The sequence below is a fragment of the Charadrius vociferus genome, unplaced genomic scaffold (genome assembly GCF_000708025.1).
Source record: "Charadrius vociferus isolate BGI_N301 unplaced genomic scaffold, ASM70802v2 scaffold233, whole genome shotgun sequence".
In the NCBI taxonomy this organism is placed as follows: Eukaryota; Metazoa; Chordata; class Aves; order Charadriiformes; family Charadriidae; genus Charadrius; species Charadrius vociferus.
The window spans coordinates 44,545-63,583 of record NW_009647741.1 but is presented as its reverse complement, the minus strand read 5'-3'; the positions used below and the strand labels follow the sequence as shown (position 1 = coordinate 63,583).

The following is a 19,039-nucleotide window of genomic DNA, read 5'->3' as shown; positions in this document are numbered from 1 at the left end:
GTACTTTGTTTTCTAGAAATTATTGCTCCTGAGAGATTGAAGTTATTGTAGGTGAGGGGCTGCTTCCAGAGACTGGTGAGTGAGAGGTGCAGTTGTGGGGTTCCTGCTTGAGAGAAACAGGAACAGCTGAATGGGATCAAGCCACAGGTCCATCCGGACGAATATCTCGTCTCTGATGATCCGCAGCAGTTGCCAAAGCACTGGGCAAACGTAAACGGATGTGGCAGGTGGTTCAGGCAATTCTTTAGCCACAAGCAGGTAGCTTTTTCTTTAATAGCCCCAATGGATTATTATGAATTTATCTAATCACCTTTTGCAGCCCTGTAAACTTTTGGCATAAACAACCTCCTGTCATGATGAGCCCCACAGTTTAACCACAAGCTGTGTGGAAGAAGAGCTCCTTCCATTTGGTTTGATGATTTCCACTGAGCTCCTTGGTTCGGAACGCGGCCACGAGCCTGTCACTTCAAAGCTTGTACTTAAGACACTGTTAAGCGTTGTCAGTGCTTACCATGAAACAGAAGGTAATACTAAACCAGCTTTTACTTGATATAAGTAAGGCTCAGCATTAATTGGCAGTTTACATCTCCTTCATGTTTTAAACCAGTGAACTTTGAACACTGTTCCCATAAAGTTTCCCTAATTCAGTTCCACAGTTCCACTGCTGTACGCTGCCCAGTGATAAGCCCTAGGTACCTATAGGTACTTCTTTCACTCAGGAGATCTGTTTCTCCAGCGAATTTCCACCAAGAAGTGGTGACTAATTCGATCATGAGGTGCGCATATGGTGACACCCCCTGCTGTGAATAAAAATAAGCTTTCCTTCACACAAAAGTTGATTTTGTCATTCCTCTCTCTCTCAAACCTCCTCTTCTTCATTCCCAGTGCAGTCCTCTTCCTATTAGGGATTATTCTTTCTCCCTCGTGTTTCCAAAAAAAGCCTTCATCCATACTCCATGCTAGCGCCCGCCTCCCTGCATAGAGGTCTTCTTCCGCTAATGCCACGGCTTCTTAAATCACTGATTAGAGCTGCTTTTAGATCCCACACATAGAGAGCTTCCATACTGCAGTGTGTCTTTTGTTTGTGTCCACATCAGGAGTCTCCTTGACAGGTTTCCAGACAAGTCTGCTTGCTAATTTATTTGATTTGTGGTGGGACCAGCTACTAGCTGTGTTGGAGATTTCCTGAGGCTTAAGGTGCTGTCCTGCCAGCCTCCCTCTTGTGACTAATCCCTGTCATTACACACTCAGGGCAGCACCAGTTTACGCTCTGTGTTTATCTGACTTGAACAGGGGATCTAAAAGCAGCCTACTGCAAGCAGGCCCGGAGTATCGCATGGTGGAAACCAGTCAAAGGCACCTGGTCTCCACTGTGATGTTTGCACTTGCAAAACATCAAAACACTTTGACTTGCCTGGGTTTGATGGCATTGTGAAAGGACTTCTGTATTAAGAGAGCTGTGGCAAAAATCGGTGTTTTACTGATCCCAGTATTCATTCGGGCTTGTTCTCCTGATAGCATTTCCATCTCCTTCACTGTGTTCTGACTTCGCTCTTGAGTAGGAGTGACAGTCCATGAGGTAGGATGTAAACATCATATGGCTTCCTACTTCCCTGGAAGATATTTGGGTACGTGATCATAGACATGGTATAAGAACAAAATAAAAATATATTGATCAATCTCTAAATTCAGCAGTCCTAAAAGGCATTCCTCTATATTCTGCTGGATTTTCTCCACTAGTGGTTGTGGATTTCAAGCTATTTCATTATTGTAGCAGCCCCAAACAACTGAAATGAGTGCAAGTGCCTGGTGCTGTACATTGTTTCTACACTTGCTACTCCAGAGGGCTTCCCTTAACCGCTGAACTTGGTATCTCTACAGGCAGGACAGTATCTCAAAGAGGGGAGGAGTTACAATCACTGCATTATTAATGGAAAGCTGGAGCTCGGTCGTGTGACAAGTTTTGCAAAGTCCTTGAAGCATGCGTGACCTTCTCACAACTTGCCAAGGTAAGGTAGGCAGTCTGTGAGGGCACCTGGTAGAGAGTCCAGGTCTGTGAAATCCCAGTGAACTAATTAATTCATAAGCATCCTGTGAACTGCCTGCATCTCAAAAAGCAGCACTGATCTACAGCCCTGCCTCGGGTACAGCCGAGTACCGAGGGGGAAATTAGGACTCGGCTTAGGTCTCTCTCCTCCAGCCGCAGGCAGCCTGGGTGCGTCAGAATGGGAAGAAAGAAAACTCTGGTCCTGTGGTGGTGAACTTCATACTGCAGAATGGGACTGCAGGCAGTAAACTGTTATTTCTCTCAATTTTCCTGGGAATTCATTGGTAGAATCCAGATGGGATGCACTGGTTGGGAATCCATGATGCTTTGGAAATGGTATAAACTGGAAGAAAGACAGGAGCTAATATACTCCTACAAACATGCTGAAATGTCATTTAGGCCACTCTAGCCAGCAGCAGGCCAGTTAACCTATTGTATTTCTGGAACTAAAATAGAGAAGGTATCTCTGGTGTCAGTTTTTATATCTAATACTTTTGATTTCCATCTTATTGATACTTGCTGACAGCAGCAGAACTGCAATTATGTGTGAGCAGACATTATCTGCCAGAGGAGCTCTCGCCTGGTTCAGCCTAAGAAGCAAGGGAGATATGCATAAACATAAAGAATTTATGGACAGTTAGAAAATCCTCATTATTAATCATTTCCACAATTGCATTGTAACCAAAGGGCTGCAAGCATCTTCATTTCAAAGTGAGTGAGTTAATCTAGAATCTCCTTTTAAGTAGATTTCTGCTGTCCCGGTAATCTGGGGATTAATTGTGCAAACTTATGTACAGCTGACATGAAGGAATTGCTTCTATAGGGAAGTGGCAGAAAGGAACAAGTTACTTTTATTAGTTTCCGTTCTTCCCATAGGTTCCCAATTTTGTTATTTTTTGCCATTTTTATGACTGAAACCACACTTCAGGGCTTTTAAAATACCAATCTAGCTCATTGCCTAGTAAATACATCTATAAGTGTTTCTTTTTCTGCCATATAGGAAGAGAATGATACGCACTGTCAATGCTGCCTGTTCCAAGCCCCGTTCACCCAGTGACCCGAGCTGCTGGGGGTTCCACCATTAAGTCCCAGGAATTTCCCTGATATCACTAACTCCCTGATAACTTTGTTGTTTTATTTTTTTCCTATGCAGGCTTGCCTGAATCCCTCCTAACTTCTTCAGATGGTTTGAGCAAAGAACACATCAAAGATGCAGACACATCTCTCATCAACTGAATACCAGCAGCCAGGTTATGTGAAGTCATTTTCTGCCTGCCTGCCTGCCACTGGGAAGAAAGTGCCTTCGGGGGTTCTCATTGTGTACCCCGAAAGTACAGAGCATAATAGCTCTTGAGTAAACAGAGGCAAAATCAGCATCCCCCATCCTCCTCACTGAAACACTCTGTATTCACAATAGAACCCCCGCTTTGATCTTTTGCCAAGAATAACACAGACAGTCTATTAAAATATCTTTAATAACATGATACAATTAAAAATATCTAACGTGCAACTCAAAGAAATGAATATGAAGCTTGTTTAAATCTGTTTCCACACCCCTCCAAACTTGACTGACAGGTTCCAAACCTTCATTAATTGGCCCGAAAATTTATGAATACTCCGTATTATGGGGATGGGGGTGTGTCCTATATATTACCTGGGAGCACAAGTAATTATTAATCAGATTTGAAAGGATTTGGGTGCTGTGGTAGCTTTAAAAATCCTGCAAGGCACATCACTGCATCTGTGAGCATTTAAATGTGTTTAAAGTGGTCTGAAATAAGTAGGAGACAGTCGTCCCTTGGGCTTTTAACAGCCTGTATGTTTAAGTCTCTGAAGCAATCCAATAAGTGAGCTCTAAATGCTTTAGTCAAAGGACAGCGTTAGTCTGAATCCACCCCTTTTCTTCACAATAACACAGGGAATTTGTATGGCACCTCATCTTTTAGACAAGCAGACCAGACCAGACCAGAGAAGCTGGAATGGCTGCCAAGCCCCAGAGGAATCCTGAGTATTGGATTATAAAGTAACTCTGGTCACAGTCTAATATGAGAGTCATTGGACTGACAATTGGGAAAGCCTCTGTTCCTGGGTCTGCTCTTTTCTAAAGGACAGTAGTAGATGAGACTACTTCCCATTACCAATGAGACTACTGTAAACTGGTGTCATAAAGAACTGCTGAACTCCAGCTCAGCATGCACATGATTTTAGTAGATGTGAAATGAAATGTGTTAATTTAAGTCCTGGTTAAAGAGTTTAAATTGGCAATTTTAACCCTGCATTGCCAAGATTCAGCTGAAAGACAGGAATTCAACTGCACCTCTGCACCCTTTGTTTCTCCTTTGACGCTCTGCACATTTTGTAGAGACCAAAACCAAAATCCACTGCTCTTGAAGGATTCTCAGTCAGCAGGAGCATTTGCTGGAAGGGATACATGGATACTGTCACTGAGGTGGAACAACAGACAGATCAGTAGGAGCAGGCAGAAAATACCTGCTTTATTCCCTGGAACACGAAAGGAAGTTGGCTGTTATATTCTGATGATATTTTAATGCTGTTCCAGTCATCACTTGTGCCAATACTGCAGATATCGTCTCTCTCGTGGCCACAGAAGAGGACAGAGCACCTTTTTCAGACACCACCTCTCCTGGTTAGACAGGATTATTCAATATTAACTTTACAGTAGCTCAGGGCCTGCTTGCTCAGAGGCATCATTTCATTAGGTTGACATGAGTAATCATAGCTGCAGCCCAAGCAAGATCTGCACAGGCTCTTCTCATCTGGACATTTGAACGTTTGCTTGCCACGCACCAGGAATCACAGGCTTCCTGCAGAGCAGGATCCGTTGTCTCGAAGTACAGTAATGCGAGTGCTAGCAGGTTGAAATAAGGCACTGAGGCTCTGGGAGTCCTGCAGGAAAATCACTTGCATCCTCCAGTGACTTACAGCTGTGTGATTTCTGTACGTACCCTATTAACTGCCCTCTGGCAAGGGTATCAAGTCCCAGAATAACTGTCAGTTGTCATCAAAAACACTGCTATTCCTGTTACTGAAGCTGTTTTCCTTGACCATCACTCGGTATGAGATGCGCATGAAGGAGCCAGTGAGGAGCATGACAAAGAGGATAAGGAGCAAAGACCAGACCCCTGGTTCAATTCCCTTGAGGAAGCTTGGGCTGTCCTGGGGGATGGTGTTGGTCAGATTCAGCAGGTACCCAAGAGTCCAGCCAGATGATGTATCACCCATCTATTGAAATAAAAAAGAGGAGCTGTCAGAAGAGGAGGACACATCTGGACCCCAGCTGTGTTTTTGTGCACAGACCCAAGACCTCATATACATTATTTGAGACTGGTTCGAGGATTAGGCTTGAAATGAGGAGCTCTCCCACTCTTCAGTGCCCTGAGTGCACTAATAGGCCTTAATTGCCCTGACCAGTCTCACCTGGTACTTCCACACACCCCCTCTGCCCATGGGCCTGGGAGCTCCATTTAAGTCCTGGCCTGGGCAGCCACCTCTTCCCTGAGCTGTGTTGTAGGTGTGTGCTGTTCCTTCTGCTTACTGGCTGGTTCTCCCAGATGGAACTCACATCTACATTGCGGGTAGTTTTGTCTCTGGCCGTTGCCTGGTTGAACCTCAGACCTATGTTGTAGGTAGCTCGTTTCTGGCTTTCTAGAGTGGGCTCCCTGGATGGACCCTGGACCTACTTCGTTGCTTTGGTTTGATCATCGCCATGTGGCTGACTGAGCCGCTGTCACTGATGTGGCCGTGCTCAGTGGGACCATGCCTTTGCTGGTGGGTTGAGAAGAGGTCTGGGAATAGGCTTTATTTTCTTTCGTGAAGGGGAGGACTTGAATCAAATCCTCCTTTCCTTAGGGGCTCCAGATCCTGAGGCAATTTCACACCTTATAAGTCATTTATAAACCCTCACTAGTTCTCACACCTTATAAGTCATTTATAAACCCTCACTAGTTCAAAGGTGATTGCAAAGAGGTAGGACAGCATCTTTTGGCTCAGGAAATATTATCAGCAGTTTGTCCTTAGTCTTAGGTGGTGATCAAGCCATACTTCCTTCCCTGTTGGACATACACTCTTAAGGATGGTATTGCTTCAAATAAGGTTTTGACCCATCTATATTTTAGTGGGGACGGGTGTAATCTCTAGCTCTCTGACACTGGTTTTCTTGCTTATGACAATTGTGAATTTATTTTGCAAAAACATCTTGCTGGAGAAACCTAGCTGGTTAGGGCTTGCAGGAGTGGAGACAGGCTGGCTTTACTGAAACCAACTCTCCCTTGTAATTGGAAATACCGTGCTGTAGGTAACTTACCTTCTTCTGGAATGCAGTCCAAACAGACCTGGCAAAGTCAAAGGTGCATCCCTTTGTACTGAGATGAAAGATGAAGGCAGACAGAGCACAGTAATCAGCAAGCGTATCCAGGCTTGTTTGGGACTCCTTGACCAGCTGGTGTCATTTCCAGAAGAGGATGGGGGAAAAAATAAAAATAGTAGATATTTAGTAGCTGAATTCCAGGCCTGCTATAACCTCTGTTTTCCTGCTCTAGGACGGACTGTGGGACTGGAGGAGGGGGTTGTGTCCTGTGCAGACTGAAACCACGTTTCCTGCACCTACTGGGCTGTGGTCTGGGAACCAGTGTCATCTCTTAGCCCATTTGTCCCCACCATATTAAAGACCAGGCAGCTCCAAGCGCAGGAGGACTGGCAGCCAGGTCTCCTGCAGTTGCCTTGCAGGTGAACTGCTTGATGTGATTCTCTGCTCTGTAATCAGGTTGAGCTAACGCTGCAGGCTTTCTCTCAGTAGGAGCACTAACAAGATCTTTCTCCTCTGTCCAGAAGAGAAGGCTTTAGGGAACTGCTTATGGGCTTTGCTACCCCATTAGCAAACACTGTAGAAATTGTCCAGTTTGAATGTTACTGTTGATGCTCGGTCAGTGTAGGTGCAAATGAGGGTGACCTCATAAGCCACCAACCAATGGAAAGAACTTACAAATTCCCCTGGGTTGGTCTCCGTGGGCCCAGGTGAAATGGGAAAGCCCCTGGAGTCTGAGCGGATGTGTTCCTTGTACTGAAGGAGAGGAAGATAATGGGAAGACCAAGGTGATGTACAGGGAGGGGGTAGGCAGCCTTCCTGTTTACTCCTTAATATGCAGTAAATGGTACTTGTGGCTTTTCATTTAATTAAGTCCAGGTGTTACCAGCAGCAGCTGGGATTTGAGAGGAAAAAAAATAAGCGGAGCTGGTTTCCTCAAAGTAAAAAATAAAATAAAAAAAAACAAACCCAGGCAAATCCAGGTTTTCCCCTAAGGCAGACAGTAACTTATGGCTCTGTCAGTCTGAGCCACGTGGGCTTATACAACAGACTGTTCCTTGCTTCCCGCTCTCCCTCCGCACTAAGTTATTCCACAGTTACCTCTTTGACGGACATTCCACAAAGCCTGTTGACTGCCTGGCCCAAGTCAGAAGAGGGTACAGTTTCTCTCATGAAGTCCCAGGCCTCAGAAATCACCTATAACAGCAGCAGAAGTAATCATCAGGTTGGAGACTGTGCTCTGCACCCTTGCACTGCGTGCAGTGCCTATGGGACAGCGAGTGGCAGTAGCAGTGGGCACATTGTGGGGTGCCCTTTCTGTGTGCTTGTGGTGGTGGTTACAGGGCCTCCAATGGGCACAAGGAAGATGAGTGGTATCTGTTACTGTCTGGAGGTGGAAACCAGACTGTTTCTACCTTGCATGTTGCGGCCTTCCCAGCCCTGCCTGGATGAGTAGGCAGGGCCTTCTGCTCCTTGGGACCATGTCCACGGGAGGCTCTCAGGAGCAGGGAGCTGGGGAGGTTTCTGTAATTCCTCCCTCTGAAACGCACTGTTTTTCCTTGGATCTTGAGCTGGTTCTGGCTTAACAACTCAATGACTTTGGACACTAGATTCAGGGTCTCAGATATAAGCATTCTTGTGGTGGAGCGTGCCCAGATGTTTGCTAAGGGTAGAGGATCTTCAGCTTCACCACAGACTGTTTGGGAAGACCTGCTCAAAACACAACGCCCGATTGCCCTATCCTTGCTGGCTCACATGAGCTTCTTTATGGCTCTGTGAAGCCCCACAGTTTGTCTCCCAAGCAGATATTGCTGAGACATGGATGAAGAAAGCCCTGCCACAGTCAGTGGTGGGGAGCTGGGGTCCATGTTTGAACAGCTTTGTGTCAATGAGGGGGAGAGGGCAGAGCACAGATGTGCAGCATTAGCCAAAGTGCTAGTCCTCTTGGCTAGCAGAGGGCACAGTGTGGCTGTTCCCACTCTATTTATTAATAACCAAACCAGTCCCATTTCATGGGTTCTCCATACCAGATGCCTACACCAGTGTAAACGAGAACCCACCAGATACGTGGTCTGGAGGGGCTTGAAAACACTGCTGAGGGGGTGCTTGAGGAAGCTGCAGGAAGACGAAGAGTTAAGCAGGCTTTGCACGAGTCTCATGCAGGCGGTGGGATTGCTGGAGCCAGTGATGTTGAAGACCTCTTCAGAGCCAGGGATGTCTGATGTGTCGTCACTGACCGCACAAGGCCCAGCATGCACCGATTGCCACTGCACTTCCTGGGAGTAGCTGAGGGGCCAGCAGGGATTAGACACAGTTTTAGCACTTCTCTGATCCTGGAGAGGCAGAATAAAACAGAGGACATTGTCATCCCAGGGCTTCACAAAGGAAGACAAAATGTAACACAGTGAAGAACAGTTTTCTTCTGGCACCACGCTGTTGTAATCAAGCAGGCAGGCTGCAAAAGGTTTGCCAGACCTCATCACAGCCCGTCAACTGCAAGACTGGTGCAGCAGGCTCCCAGCTCCTGCAGAGTTCAGGGCAAGCTGCAATGCTTGGACCTGCTGTCGGTGGCTGAGGAGTCGCAGCCCTACCTGCTCTCCCTTAGACCAGAAATCAAATTTCAATGAATCCTGGACTCTTTCTGGTTGCAAGACAGAGGCTGTTCTGGTCTGTCTTCCAAATGGCTCAACCCCTCAAGAATCAGTGTTTCTCATCTCTTGGAATTCCCCAATATAACTGTGGTGAAGTGCGTCTCCATGTGGGACATTCAGGTCTCAAATAAGGGGAAGTGTGGTTTATAGGGAAGCAAGTGGATGGGCAGTGGGTAGTTTATTTCTGAAATATTCCGTTTTGGTGGAGACCAAAATGATTGTGAGTTTGCATCAGATCCTGCTACCTCTCCCCTCAAGTGAAACAAAGTTTGGAAGAACCAAAACACCTACGTTTTCAAAATGAAATATTGCTCTTTTAAAGACTGCTTTGGGGTTTAAGTCAGCAAAGGACGCAAATAACCCAAATGAAAGGTCCTAGTTGGTTCCTGGGTGCTGCTGTTTAGGCTTCCCTTCTTGGATGGAGGAGCAGTTCTAGAGGAACCAAGGGAAGTCTTTGCCTTTCTCTACCCTGAGGGGATCTTAGCACCTCTGGAGAGCAATTTTGTGCTTGTATGTATAAAGTAAGGAGCCAAATAGAGCCTGCAAGTAGGAAACTCTTGCATGGGTGCCTGTGTGTCTGCTTGGAGGGCATTGATTTGGGTATAGAGAGTATGTTCTGCAAATGCACTGGGCTTTTTTAGATATATGCAGATGCCCTCTATTAAATACAGTGATATTTTGGCCATTAGCAGCTACGCCTCGTGCAACTGTCATTTACTGATGTATCCGAGAGTCTTGCAAATGCCCTTCTGGCAGATACTCACTTGAATGAGCATAGAGAGCAGCCTGCTGCGGAGCTGGTCCGTGCCGTGGCAGGGGCAGTGATGAGTGTACACGTTGTGTGTCTGCCCATACAGCTCAAGCCTCACTCCCTCTTTTGGTGCCTTGTTCCCTCCTTCCACCTTGGAAGTGAGCTGTGCTGAGGTTCTTCCCACAGACAGCACTCCTGCCGTCCCCTTCCCGGAGGGGACCAACTGTCCTTGCCAGTCGTACTGACCCAAAAAGAACCAGAGAGGTCAGTTCTTAAGACTTCTATGTCTGGGTCATGGTCAGATGCAAGCATTATTGCACAGAGAGAGAAAGCAGCTTTCTGGTGCAGTACAGCCCAACTTCCCCCCCACCCCCCAAGGACATAAGGATGCTGAACTGGTGGCTTTGGAGGGAACAGAAGAGCCATTGTACAAGTACATCTGTGCAGAGAGCTTCCCCACAGCCAGCGAGAGCAAGCAGGGCTCACCCCCCTGAAGGCTGTTCAAGGGGCTGGTCTTGGCAGGTAGGAGGAGAGGAGAGGGGTGGTGGTGGTGGTGGTGGGGAATGGGAGGGAGGTTTTCAGGTGGGCAGATATGGGTGTCAAGTGCTGCCTTGATGCTAAAGGGATCCTCCTGCCAGAAGAACCCTGTGGTTTCATCTCCTGCACGCTTACAGAACTGATTTTGGAAATGCTGAAGTTAGCAGTACAGGCAGGAAAGCTTACGTGGGTGTAAGCACTCTGTCCCTGGCTGGGGAAAGCTGTGTTGCTGCCAGCAGGGCTAACAATTCCCTAACCAGTGGACACTTGCTGCTGGCTATCCGAACTGCCTTTCACTTCCCTGCTGTGGAATAACTCAGCTGCTGCTGTCTGACCCACCTTTCTCTTGCACCTGGAGTCCTTCTTGAGACACATTGGCTTGAGAAGCCACGGGTAGAGCAAGGAAAATTAAATGTATTCTTTTTGTTTAGCAAGTGCCTTCTGAATACAGACCAGGCCCCTGTGCTTGGGACACCCAGCTATACTCTCACTAGCATCTCAATGAGAGGAAAATTGATGGGCTTTTGCTTTGGCAGCGAAAGACTCTGCTTCTCTGTCCACCATCCACAGCATGTCCCATGGGATTGCTGGACTCCAGTGGCAATCCCACAGCATTGCACAGACATAGCAGCAAGGCCTGTTTGACAGTGGTGCTGAGCTAGAGCTGCGGGGACTCAGGGCAGTGGAGATCTTGTTGACACCCTGGGGCCAGGCTATGTAAAGTTATCTACGTGAGTAACCCAGATGTGCTGTCCAGAAAGCCTCACATCTGTTAGGCCAACTGCATGGACATGTCCAGGAGAGGCTATATTAGAGGCTTTGTCCTTCAGTCTAGTTTTAACCATCTTGCACTATGTGCCCCAGAGCTGATGTTGGATATAACCTGCCCTCTCTAAAAGACAGCAGAAGTTGTGCTTAAGCATTTTTTGAAGTACAGGGCTTTAACAATTCCTCCACGTGTCTCTGTGGCTGTTTGCTAATGGGAGTTATGCTTCGCTCAGTTCTGTACTCCCCAGGCACAATTGTCCTTTACCTTGAAGAAGTTCTCCAGAACATAATTAACAGTAATCCAATTGAATGCTTCCTCGTGTGGACTGGACAGGATTTGTGCCCCTTGAAAGTCAAAGGGGGATGACTTCAGGGCCACAGTCAGGGCTGCAAGGAGACCGTCAGTGAGGGTGGGATGGGTGAGGCTAAACAGAAAAGAAAAAGAAAGCACATTTGTCTTTACAGGACCCTGCCAGGAGCAGCCTGCAGTGAGGGCACAGCTGCAGGGCTTGCTGCTGTGCTCCCCACTTTGGGTAGCAGCACAAAGACACAATGACAATCCCACTGCTGCTGCTACTTCCCTCTCCCCTTGCATGACACTGGGGACAAGAACAGCAGAGGGATAATTTGAGCAGTTGTGCCATCATTCAAGAATTTGGGAGTTCAGTACCCTTTGCCACTGAGGGATCCTGTGGCCTTCCCCACTGACCTGGCCCCCTTCAGGTCTTACTTTTCCCCTATGTCTAAAAGGAGATAAAGGTTCCAGTAATGAGGTGACTGAGAACAGGGTCCATAAAAGACTGTATGATAAGGTGGATCTTCCCACCACTGCTCCCGACCTGCTGACACGAAGCACCCCTGCACAACCATGTGGGTTTTCGTGTAAACTGAGACCACTGCATCTTCCAGACTGACAGATGTTTTCCCAAGCACTAACTGTGAAGCCCTAATTGTAAAGGAGACTTTAAGCAGACTGGTAGCAGTAGCAAGACCGTCATCCTCATGGCTGCTTGGGGGGACAGTATGGAGACACAGCCATGCCGTACTCCCCTCGAGTGTGTGGGGACCTGAAGGAAGTTTACCTGACTAGCAGCTTAGGGATGAAACACACTGCAGAGCAGACAAGGTGAGATGCATTTACAGAGTGATCCGCATGATGTGTGCTGATCTCTGGGTGTAGGTTTGCAACATTCACTCACTTCAGCTGCCTCATGCTGGCGGTTCCTCCCAGGTAGAGGGGGGTTTGGCTGTGCTGCTCTGCTGGGATCTCTTCCTGGGCCCGGCTCAAACATTGCTCCAAGCTCTTCCCTACTTTCTGAAGAGAATCTGAGGAGCTGGAGGTTCCCAGACCTGAGGGCCAGGGGAAAGAATGAAATTTTCTAAGGAAAGACATGGGAGAAGTGTGAGAGCTGTTACCCAAGACATTGCTGTCCTGGGGCATGGTTGAAGACAGGATCTGTCACAAGCAGAATGAAGGAGTTCCTCCAGGTAGCCATCCTGCTAAAATATGGTACAGGGAGCCAAACAGCACGTGCATGTAAATCCCAAATAGCATGAAAAGAACCCTAGCTCTGCTGCGGAGACATGCTGTAAATGACCATGTTATTAGCCACATGACTGCTGCAACAGCTGAGGCTATCTCAGCCCACAGAGGAAGAAATGTGGCTTTAGCCGCTATAAAAGATAAGAAAGAGACACACTGCCATGCAGATAGAGCCAAAGCTGATGTGTCAGCTTTCTCCACTTCCTCTTGTGTTGGTGGAGGTGGCTTCCGAGCCCTGTGCCTGCAAGCAAGACACCTCTGCTCCAGAGGAAGCTGCTGCTGTGCAGAGAGAAGCTGTGTGCAAGCCTTGACTCATCTGTCCAGCAAGATTCAATGGGGTCTGAAATGCTGGTTTGAGCTACTACTCAGAGAGAGCCTCACTTCCCCATTCTCTGGCCCACTCGCCTTCCTGGCTGCGTGACTCCCTCACCATGTGCTTTGCTCTCCTGGGCGCTGTGCAGGGCTGAGCTGCAGCTTTCCTACGGCCCCTCAAAGCCTGTGACCAAACTGCCATGCAGAAAAGGACGAGTGCTCGCATTTAGGAGAGAGACCTGCCTGGACCTCTTGCTGTTGCTGATACGCTGTTAGAGCAGCAGGTTCAAATAAGCCTTCAAGCACTGAGCTACAGTTGCTGTTTTTAACCCAGCCAGTGAATGTGGCGGCAGTGAAGGGACACATACCAGGTTTCAGGGAGCCGTTATTGCATTTTCTGTATGTGGTTTGTATTGCTTACAGTCTGCAAGGGCACAAACCCTCTTCCCTGCTGCTTGTGCAGCTGCCCTCCCACAGCACACTGCTACTGAGAGTTCAGGGTTTCCCAGCATCCTGCTATAATCAGGCTTCAACATCAAAGCAAGATTCAGAGATAGGGAAGGAAAACACCCAGCGTTAGTGCGTGAAACCCTTTCAGCTGGCTTTGGCAGGGCCAAACCGATTCAAACTAGTGAGGAAGATCCAAATATTCTCCAAAACATGACAACTAAAACCAAACTGAACTCATGCTTGTGCTGTCAATACTCACATATAGTCTTTGCACCTCTGTTGTCCTGGAGCTGCACCACTTAGTGCCTAGAGTACAATCAGGAGGAGGCAGAAGATACCAGGAGTCACTCTGCAGCCAGATTTTTCTCTGTTGCTGTTCACTGTCTCAGCTGGGTGAGAAGCTCAGCAACCTTGGCTCTGCCACCGATCCATGTGGACATCAGGACCAGCCCCAGCCCCTCTGTGTGCTTCCCTCCCTGCAGCAGGGCAAAAAACCTGTCACCTGCTAAGTGCTCTGTTGTGCAGCTATGTATGGCTGGTCGAGAAGACCCATGCTGAAAAGCATCCTGTGTTTCATGGTCAGCACTATTTCAGTGTACAGCAGCCAAGGAAATTGCAGCAATTGTCCATGCACAGATCTCTGGTTTCCATCCATCCCATGCCAGTCCCACCGACCACCAAGCATGAATCGGGCACCTTACCTTGCACAGGACAGGAGCTATGTTCCCTGATCACCCCGGTCTTGCTTGCCTTGGTGGTGGTCCACTGGTAGATGAACAGGATGGTGCGGGATGGGCCAGCATCCAGAACAATGCCGTACTGGAAAACCCCCAAAACATTCTAGATGAACACCACTGAATGCATGCTGCTTTTTTATTGTAGGGTTACTCAGCATTATGTAGGTATTCTGGGTAACCCATGGGCCTGCACTGCAGTATTTGAGTTAGCTTTTTCCATTCAGGGAAAGGGTGAAGCCAGAAGATGATGTGGATTTGCAGGGAACCATCTGCATTCTTGAATACGCATGAGGAGCAGCAGGAGTGGAGAAACACCCAGAAATACGTCACACCTACAGTGGCATGCTCTGGAGCTGTTCCTGAAACCAGGCAGAAGGCTCCCACTGATAGCTGAGCCACCTGGAGCTCAGGAAAAACAGGTCCTAAAGCAGTGGGAGATGGCATTATACAGGCTCTCGACTGATTCTGGGACTCAAACTGCTGCTGGATTGGTTTGCTGAAGAGATAAGGGTTTCGTGCAGGAATTGGAGGGCTGTGGCCTGTTCCTGCTTCTAAGGAACCTGAGACTCCCACATCTGTTTGACACCCCACTGCAGAGGTGGTGTGACACAGGCTGGGTTTGCCCGGATGTGTGCCAGACCTGTGGGAGCTGCAGCACGCTGGGACCAGCCAGCACGTACACTGTCCAATGCAGCAGCCCTGAGGAGCCCGAGGTTATGTCTTGGCAGAAACAGCAGCAGCGAACATGAGATTTCTCAACACTTTGTCCACCGCCAGTTCTCCTATAGCCTTGCGGTGGGGCCGAGGGCTTTCTTAGTCTCTTTGCAGCCCAGCATCTGGTCTATTTGCTGCTGACTGAGCCTTGCTGAGCTGCCCCTCGTATGTGAGGTTAGGAAATGAGAGGCTGCCGGGGTACCCTGCAGCACAGCTCTGTGGCTGTTTTGGATGTTCCCACACTCAAAATAACCCTGGTGCTAGCCTAGGGTCTCCTCCTCTCCCCGCTAATACATGACCCCAAACTGAGACATCTACACAGATGGGAAAGAAACTTGTGAGATCTGGTAGGGCATGGTCTAAGCTGTATCTTTCACAGAAATAGTTGTAGTTGTGATTGAGTGGGATGAGAAAGCGCCTGAGAGGTTAATGTTAACACCGTCAGAAAGGTTTTAGCACAAGACAGAGCCTGGCTGCAGCCTCCAAATGAAGCTGGCTGCTGCTGCCTCTCTTGGTGCTTTCAGCAGCACCAGCCAGGAGCTGGTGAGGCTGGAGCAGAAATGCGGAAGGAGGATGGAACTCCCTGCCCAAGCCTGCTGGCAATCCTCCCACAGCAGTGACAGCTCGTATTTCTCACAGGGACATGTCGGCTGCCACAGAAGAGGAAGAAATGAATGGTATTGGTGGAAAAACCTGGATTTTTTTCCTCCTTCACAAAATGAGAGGGTGGTGCTGGGAGTGCAAGGGAGGAGAAGGGATCACCACGTTTCTGGCCCAGCTCAACACCAGGGAAGGGCAGAGCATGGAGCAATAAGGTGGTTTTTTTAATCCAATTTTGTTTCCAAGAGGAGCATGGAGGAGGGGTAGTATCTCTAAACACACAGGTTAACCCACTTCTGTTTGATTACGCCATAGCGTGTCACTGATCTCACCTCTGCATCAAGAGGCAGAGCGGATGGGCATTAACCCCCCTGGTCACTGGGCAGATCTTACCCCGCTGCCTAGAGCAGGTTGGCTCTTCGGTTAAAATCAAGAGAGGACAGAAGAGGAGAAGGCGCGGAAGATAATTTGATGGTTTTTTTTTTAAAGACAGAAGCAGCAGTTCAGGGCCAAATTCCTCCTCACTTTCAAGAGGGACCTAGCTCTTTCCCCACATTGATGCCACTGGTCCCCTGCCGCTCTGGGGTAGCTCCTGACATGGGCTGCCTCTTCTCAGCCTGTGGTGAACATCTCTGCTGGGTGATATCCAGCCTGTATTTCCCTGACCAGCCAAAAGGGTTGGCTTGTTTTTGGTTTAAAAAGCTACAGCATGTTGAAGGATGCAAACCCATCCTCACAGTTTGTCACCTCCTCAGTTTGTTGTTTCAGGCTAGTAACTAAGTCAGTGGTGCAATGAATGTAAAAAGCAACAAAACACACCAGATTTTAGTTTAAATGCCCAGCTTGCACGAGGAAACAGGCAGGTTCTCCTTAAGAAGCAGCCCCCCAGATGCGGAGAAGGTCCTCTGCTTATTGCCCCACTTGACCCGTGGCTTGTCTGCCCCTCGGGCAGGCGGACACCCTTACCTTGGTCCTGGGAGGAGTGACGGGCACATCTTTAGTGGAGACGCAAAGGAGCACGATGCCCGTCAGTCCCGCTACGATCACCAGCCAGGGGGGAAGGAGTTCACGCCAAGACATGAAGCGCTTTCTCCTTTTGCAAAGAGTCAAAAGAGGAAGCAGCGGAGCAGCAAACTGACAGCGACTGCTTTTTATAACCTTTTAAAGGAGGAGAAAGGCGGGGCTGGGGCCAGGCTCTGACTTCAGCCCAGCCCCCAGCCACAAGGACCACAAGGAGCGCGTGGGCCAAGCTGCGATGCGTCAGGGAGTTCTCCCTTCCATGGCTCCACGCAATAAATAAAATGACGGCTTTGTGCCCGTTCCAGTGCTAGCTTTGCAAAAGCACCGGTGCAACCTCGAAACTGCCCCAGGCGATGGGGGTTGAGGTAAACAGAAATGTGGGGTTAACTCAGCTGTGTAATAAGCAGAAAGCAGGCAAAACTCATCTGTTTGGTATTCTGTGCCTGGCAGTGCTAGCTGCCAAAATTAGAAGTGGGGAAACTCCTTATTGCTGGATTAACTTTATATCTGAGGGCTCCAGGGTGGACCTGGGTGCTTCCCCATAAGCATGTGTCCATCGGGTTGGGGCAGAGTGTGGGCTCTCTGCCCAGTTCCTTCAGACAGCTCCTGCCTCCTTGTTCACTCTCAGGTGTCACCTGGGACAGGAAAACATCTACACGTTTGGGTTTCCGCCCACAGGAAACTCTGGCTGGTTTGGTCTTTGCTGTGGGGGGGAGATGGTGGGGGCTGCTCAGGTCTTTTGCCCCCAGAAGGCCAGCGTAGGTGCCTGTACACCCCTTCCTCACAGCCTCCCCATGAAAGAGAACCAACGCCCAGACTTTACAAAACGCGTGCCCGCTTTCTCCTTTCTGGTGCTGCAAAGACACATCCCTGAAACCAGAATTTCTGAAGAAAAATGTGTTAGTCCCAGGGGAGGTGCTTCTTTCAGGCTGTCCCCATCTGTTTCCCAGTGACAGGGTCTAGGAATAAAAGTGCAACTTCTTTAAAGAAATATTTTGGTTTGTGCGAGCTGGACCATTTATTGGCAAGGCCATCTTGTCCCTAGCAGAGGACTTCACCAGCCAGGCCTCTGCAGAGCTAAAGGAATTATACTTCTTGGTCTTGCAGGGGTATTTGTAGACACATCTCTTTGTCCTAGAGTTGTTTTAAGCAAAGTGCCAGAATTTACTGATGTTCCTGAGGAGTTTAGACTCCAGTTTGATTTTGCTGGTCAGGAACTAGAATGCGTCTGTAGATGTCTTCTAGTGACAGGACAAGGGGCAGTGGTTTCAAACTGAAAGAAGGTAGATTTAGATTGCACACAAGGAAGAAATGTCTTAGGATGAGAGTGGTGAGACCCTGGAACAGGTTGCCCAGAGAAGTTGTAGATGCTCCATCATTGGAAGTGTTCAAGGCCAGGTTGGACAGGACTTGAAGCAGCCTGGTCTAGTGAGAGATGTCCCTGCCCATGGCAGGGGGTTGGACTAGATGGTCTTCAAAGGTCCCGTCCAGCCCGAACCGTTCTGTGATTCTTTGTTTTGCTTACCCTTGGGCTGACAGTGCTCTACTTTGCAAAGGGGACAGGGATTAAATTGCCAGAGTGCTGACAGTCCTCCGTGCCCCTGCTCTCACGTCTGCCCGGGGGGACAGGCAGGCTTTCACGTGCTTTGTTGGGAAGGATTTGTGCAGCATTCAGCTTGCTGCAGTGCTGCAAACAAAACAGGTGCCCCAGGCATCCTCCTGTCTCAAAGAAATGCTGCACATGAGATGGGTGGAGTGGCTGCTCGCACTGTGGCGGTTGGCTGATTGCTCATGCCCATGGGCTGGTCACAGTAGTGTATACCAATATCGTGATTTATCATCAGCACCTAAGGATATCCAGCAGCTACCGAGGAGCCGCCATACCCTGCCGTGGTCAGGCCAGCCCTGCTTTGCTCCGCTGGCAAAGCGCCGCGCACCTCGAACCGTGCGGGGATGGCTTTTGCAGCTGGGACGGGGAGAGGGGGAATGAGGGACCTGAGGGCAGCTCCTGGCTGGGAACAGTGGAGCGCATCCGTTCTGTCCTCCGGGTGTCGGGGTTCACTGGGGTCTCTCCACAGCCCCAACTGGTTTGGGGGGCTTTAAATCACATAGGTTTCGCCTTGGTAGTTATACCAACTGGTGGGCAGGCGCCAAAGGGGTTTCTGTGATGGGTTGGACAGACGCAGCTCTATACAATCCTGGCACCTGGCTGCAGGTCTCACGAAGGACAAATTAGGATTTTTTCCCCTGCTCTGCAGCAGCTATCCTGAAATTATGGGCCTGCCAAGGTCACACCGTGAAAGGGGAAAGGCCACTTCTCCTTCGTGAGGCTGTTCTTGTTTGCGTTTCTCGTTTTCATCGCTGTCTGCCCGGGATCAACCCCGAATTCGCGGCCGCACCGCAGCGAGGGGGGACGCCTCACGTTCACAGGACCCCGACATTTGCTGCCGCGCTCCCGTGATGGCGATGGCCGCAGCAGCGTGCCCCGGCCTTGGGGCCTGCGGCCTGGCCGCCTCCCCCAGCGCTCAGCCGGCGGCCTGGGCGGGTGCTGCGGCCCCGGTGCCGGCGGGGAGCGCGGGCACCCC

General features: G+C 49.1%; 2 protein-coding genes across 2 annotated transcripts in view; one reads left to right on the top strand and one right to left on the bottom strand.

The window, feature by feature from the left end:
* Nucleotides 1-4,943: 4,943 nt before the first annotated feature.
* On the bottom strand, nucleotides 4,944-16,514 carry LOC104283778 (ectonucleoside triphosphate diphosphohydrolase 2-like). Its single transcript, XM_009881996.1, has 9 exons — nucleotides 16,401-16,514; nucleotides 14,085-14,202; nucleotides 12,278-12,428; nucleotides 11,344-11,503; nucleotides 9,787-10,014; nucleotides 8,432-8,704; nucleotides 7,473-7,568; nucleotides 6,372-6,506; nucleotides 4,944-5,290 (listed from the first exon to the last, which is right to left on the bottom strand). Exons 1-9 carry the CDS (start codon nucleotides 16,512-16,514, stop codon nucleotides 5,060-5,062), a joined length of 1,506 nt encoding a protein of 501 aa, XP_009880298.1. The 3' UTR covers nucleotides 4,944-5,059.
* Nucleotides 16,515-18,914: 2,400 nt separating this feature from the next.
* The window catches only part of NELFB (negative elongation factor complex member B), a 12,450-nt gene continuing 12,325 nt past the window's right edge, over nucleotides 18,915-19,039 (top strand). The window contains exon 1 of the mRNA XM_009882001.1: nucleotides 18,915-18,982. Coding sequence (XP_009880303.1) covers nucleotides 18,915-18,982 — 68 coding nt within the window. The remainder of the gene's footprint in view (nucleotides 18,983-19,039) is intronic.

Coding starts and splice junctions, on each gene's coding strand:
- LOC104283778 (XM_009881996.1), bottom strand. CDS start 16,514: ATGTCTTGGCGTGAACTCCTTCCCCCCTGGCTGGTGATCGTAGCGGGA. Junction 14,203..16,400: donor TCACTCCTCCCAGGACCAAG/GTAAGGGTGTCC, acceptor GGGGTTTTCCAG/TACGGCATTGTTCTGGATGC. Junction 5,291..6,371: donor GGACTGCATTCCAGAAGAAG/GTAAGTTACCTA, acceptor TTATTTCAATAG/ATGGGTGATACATCATCTGG.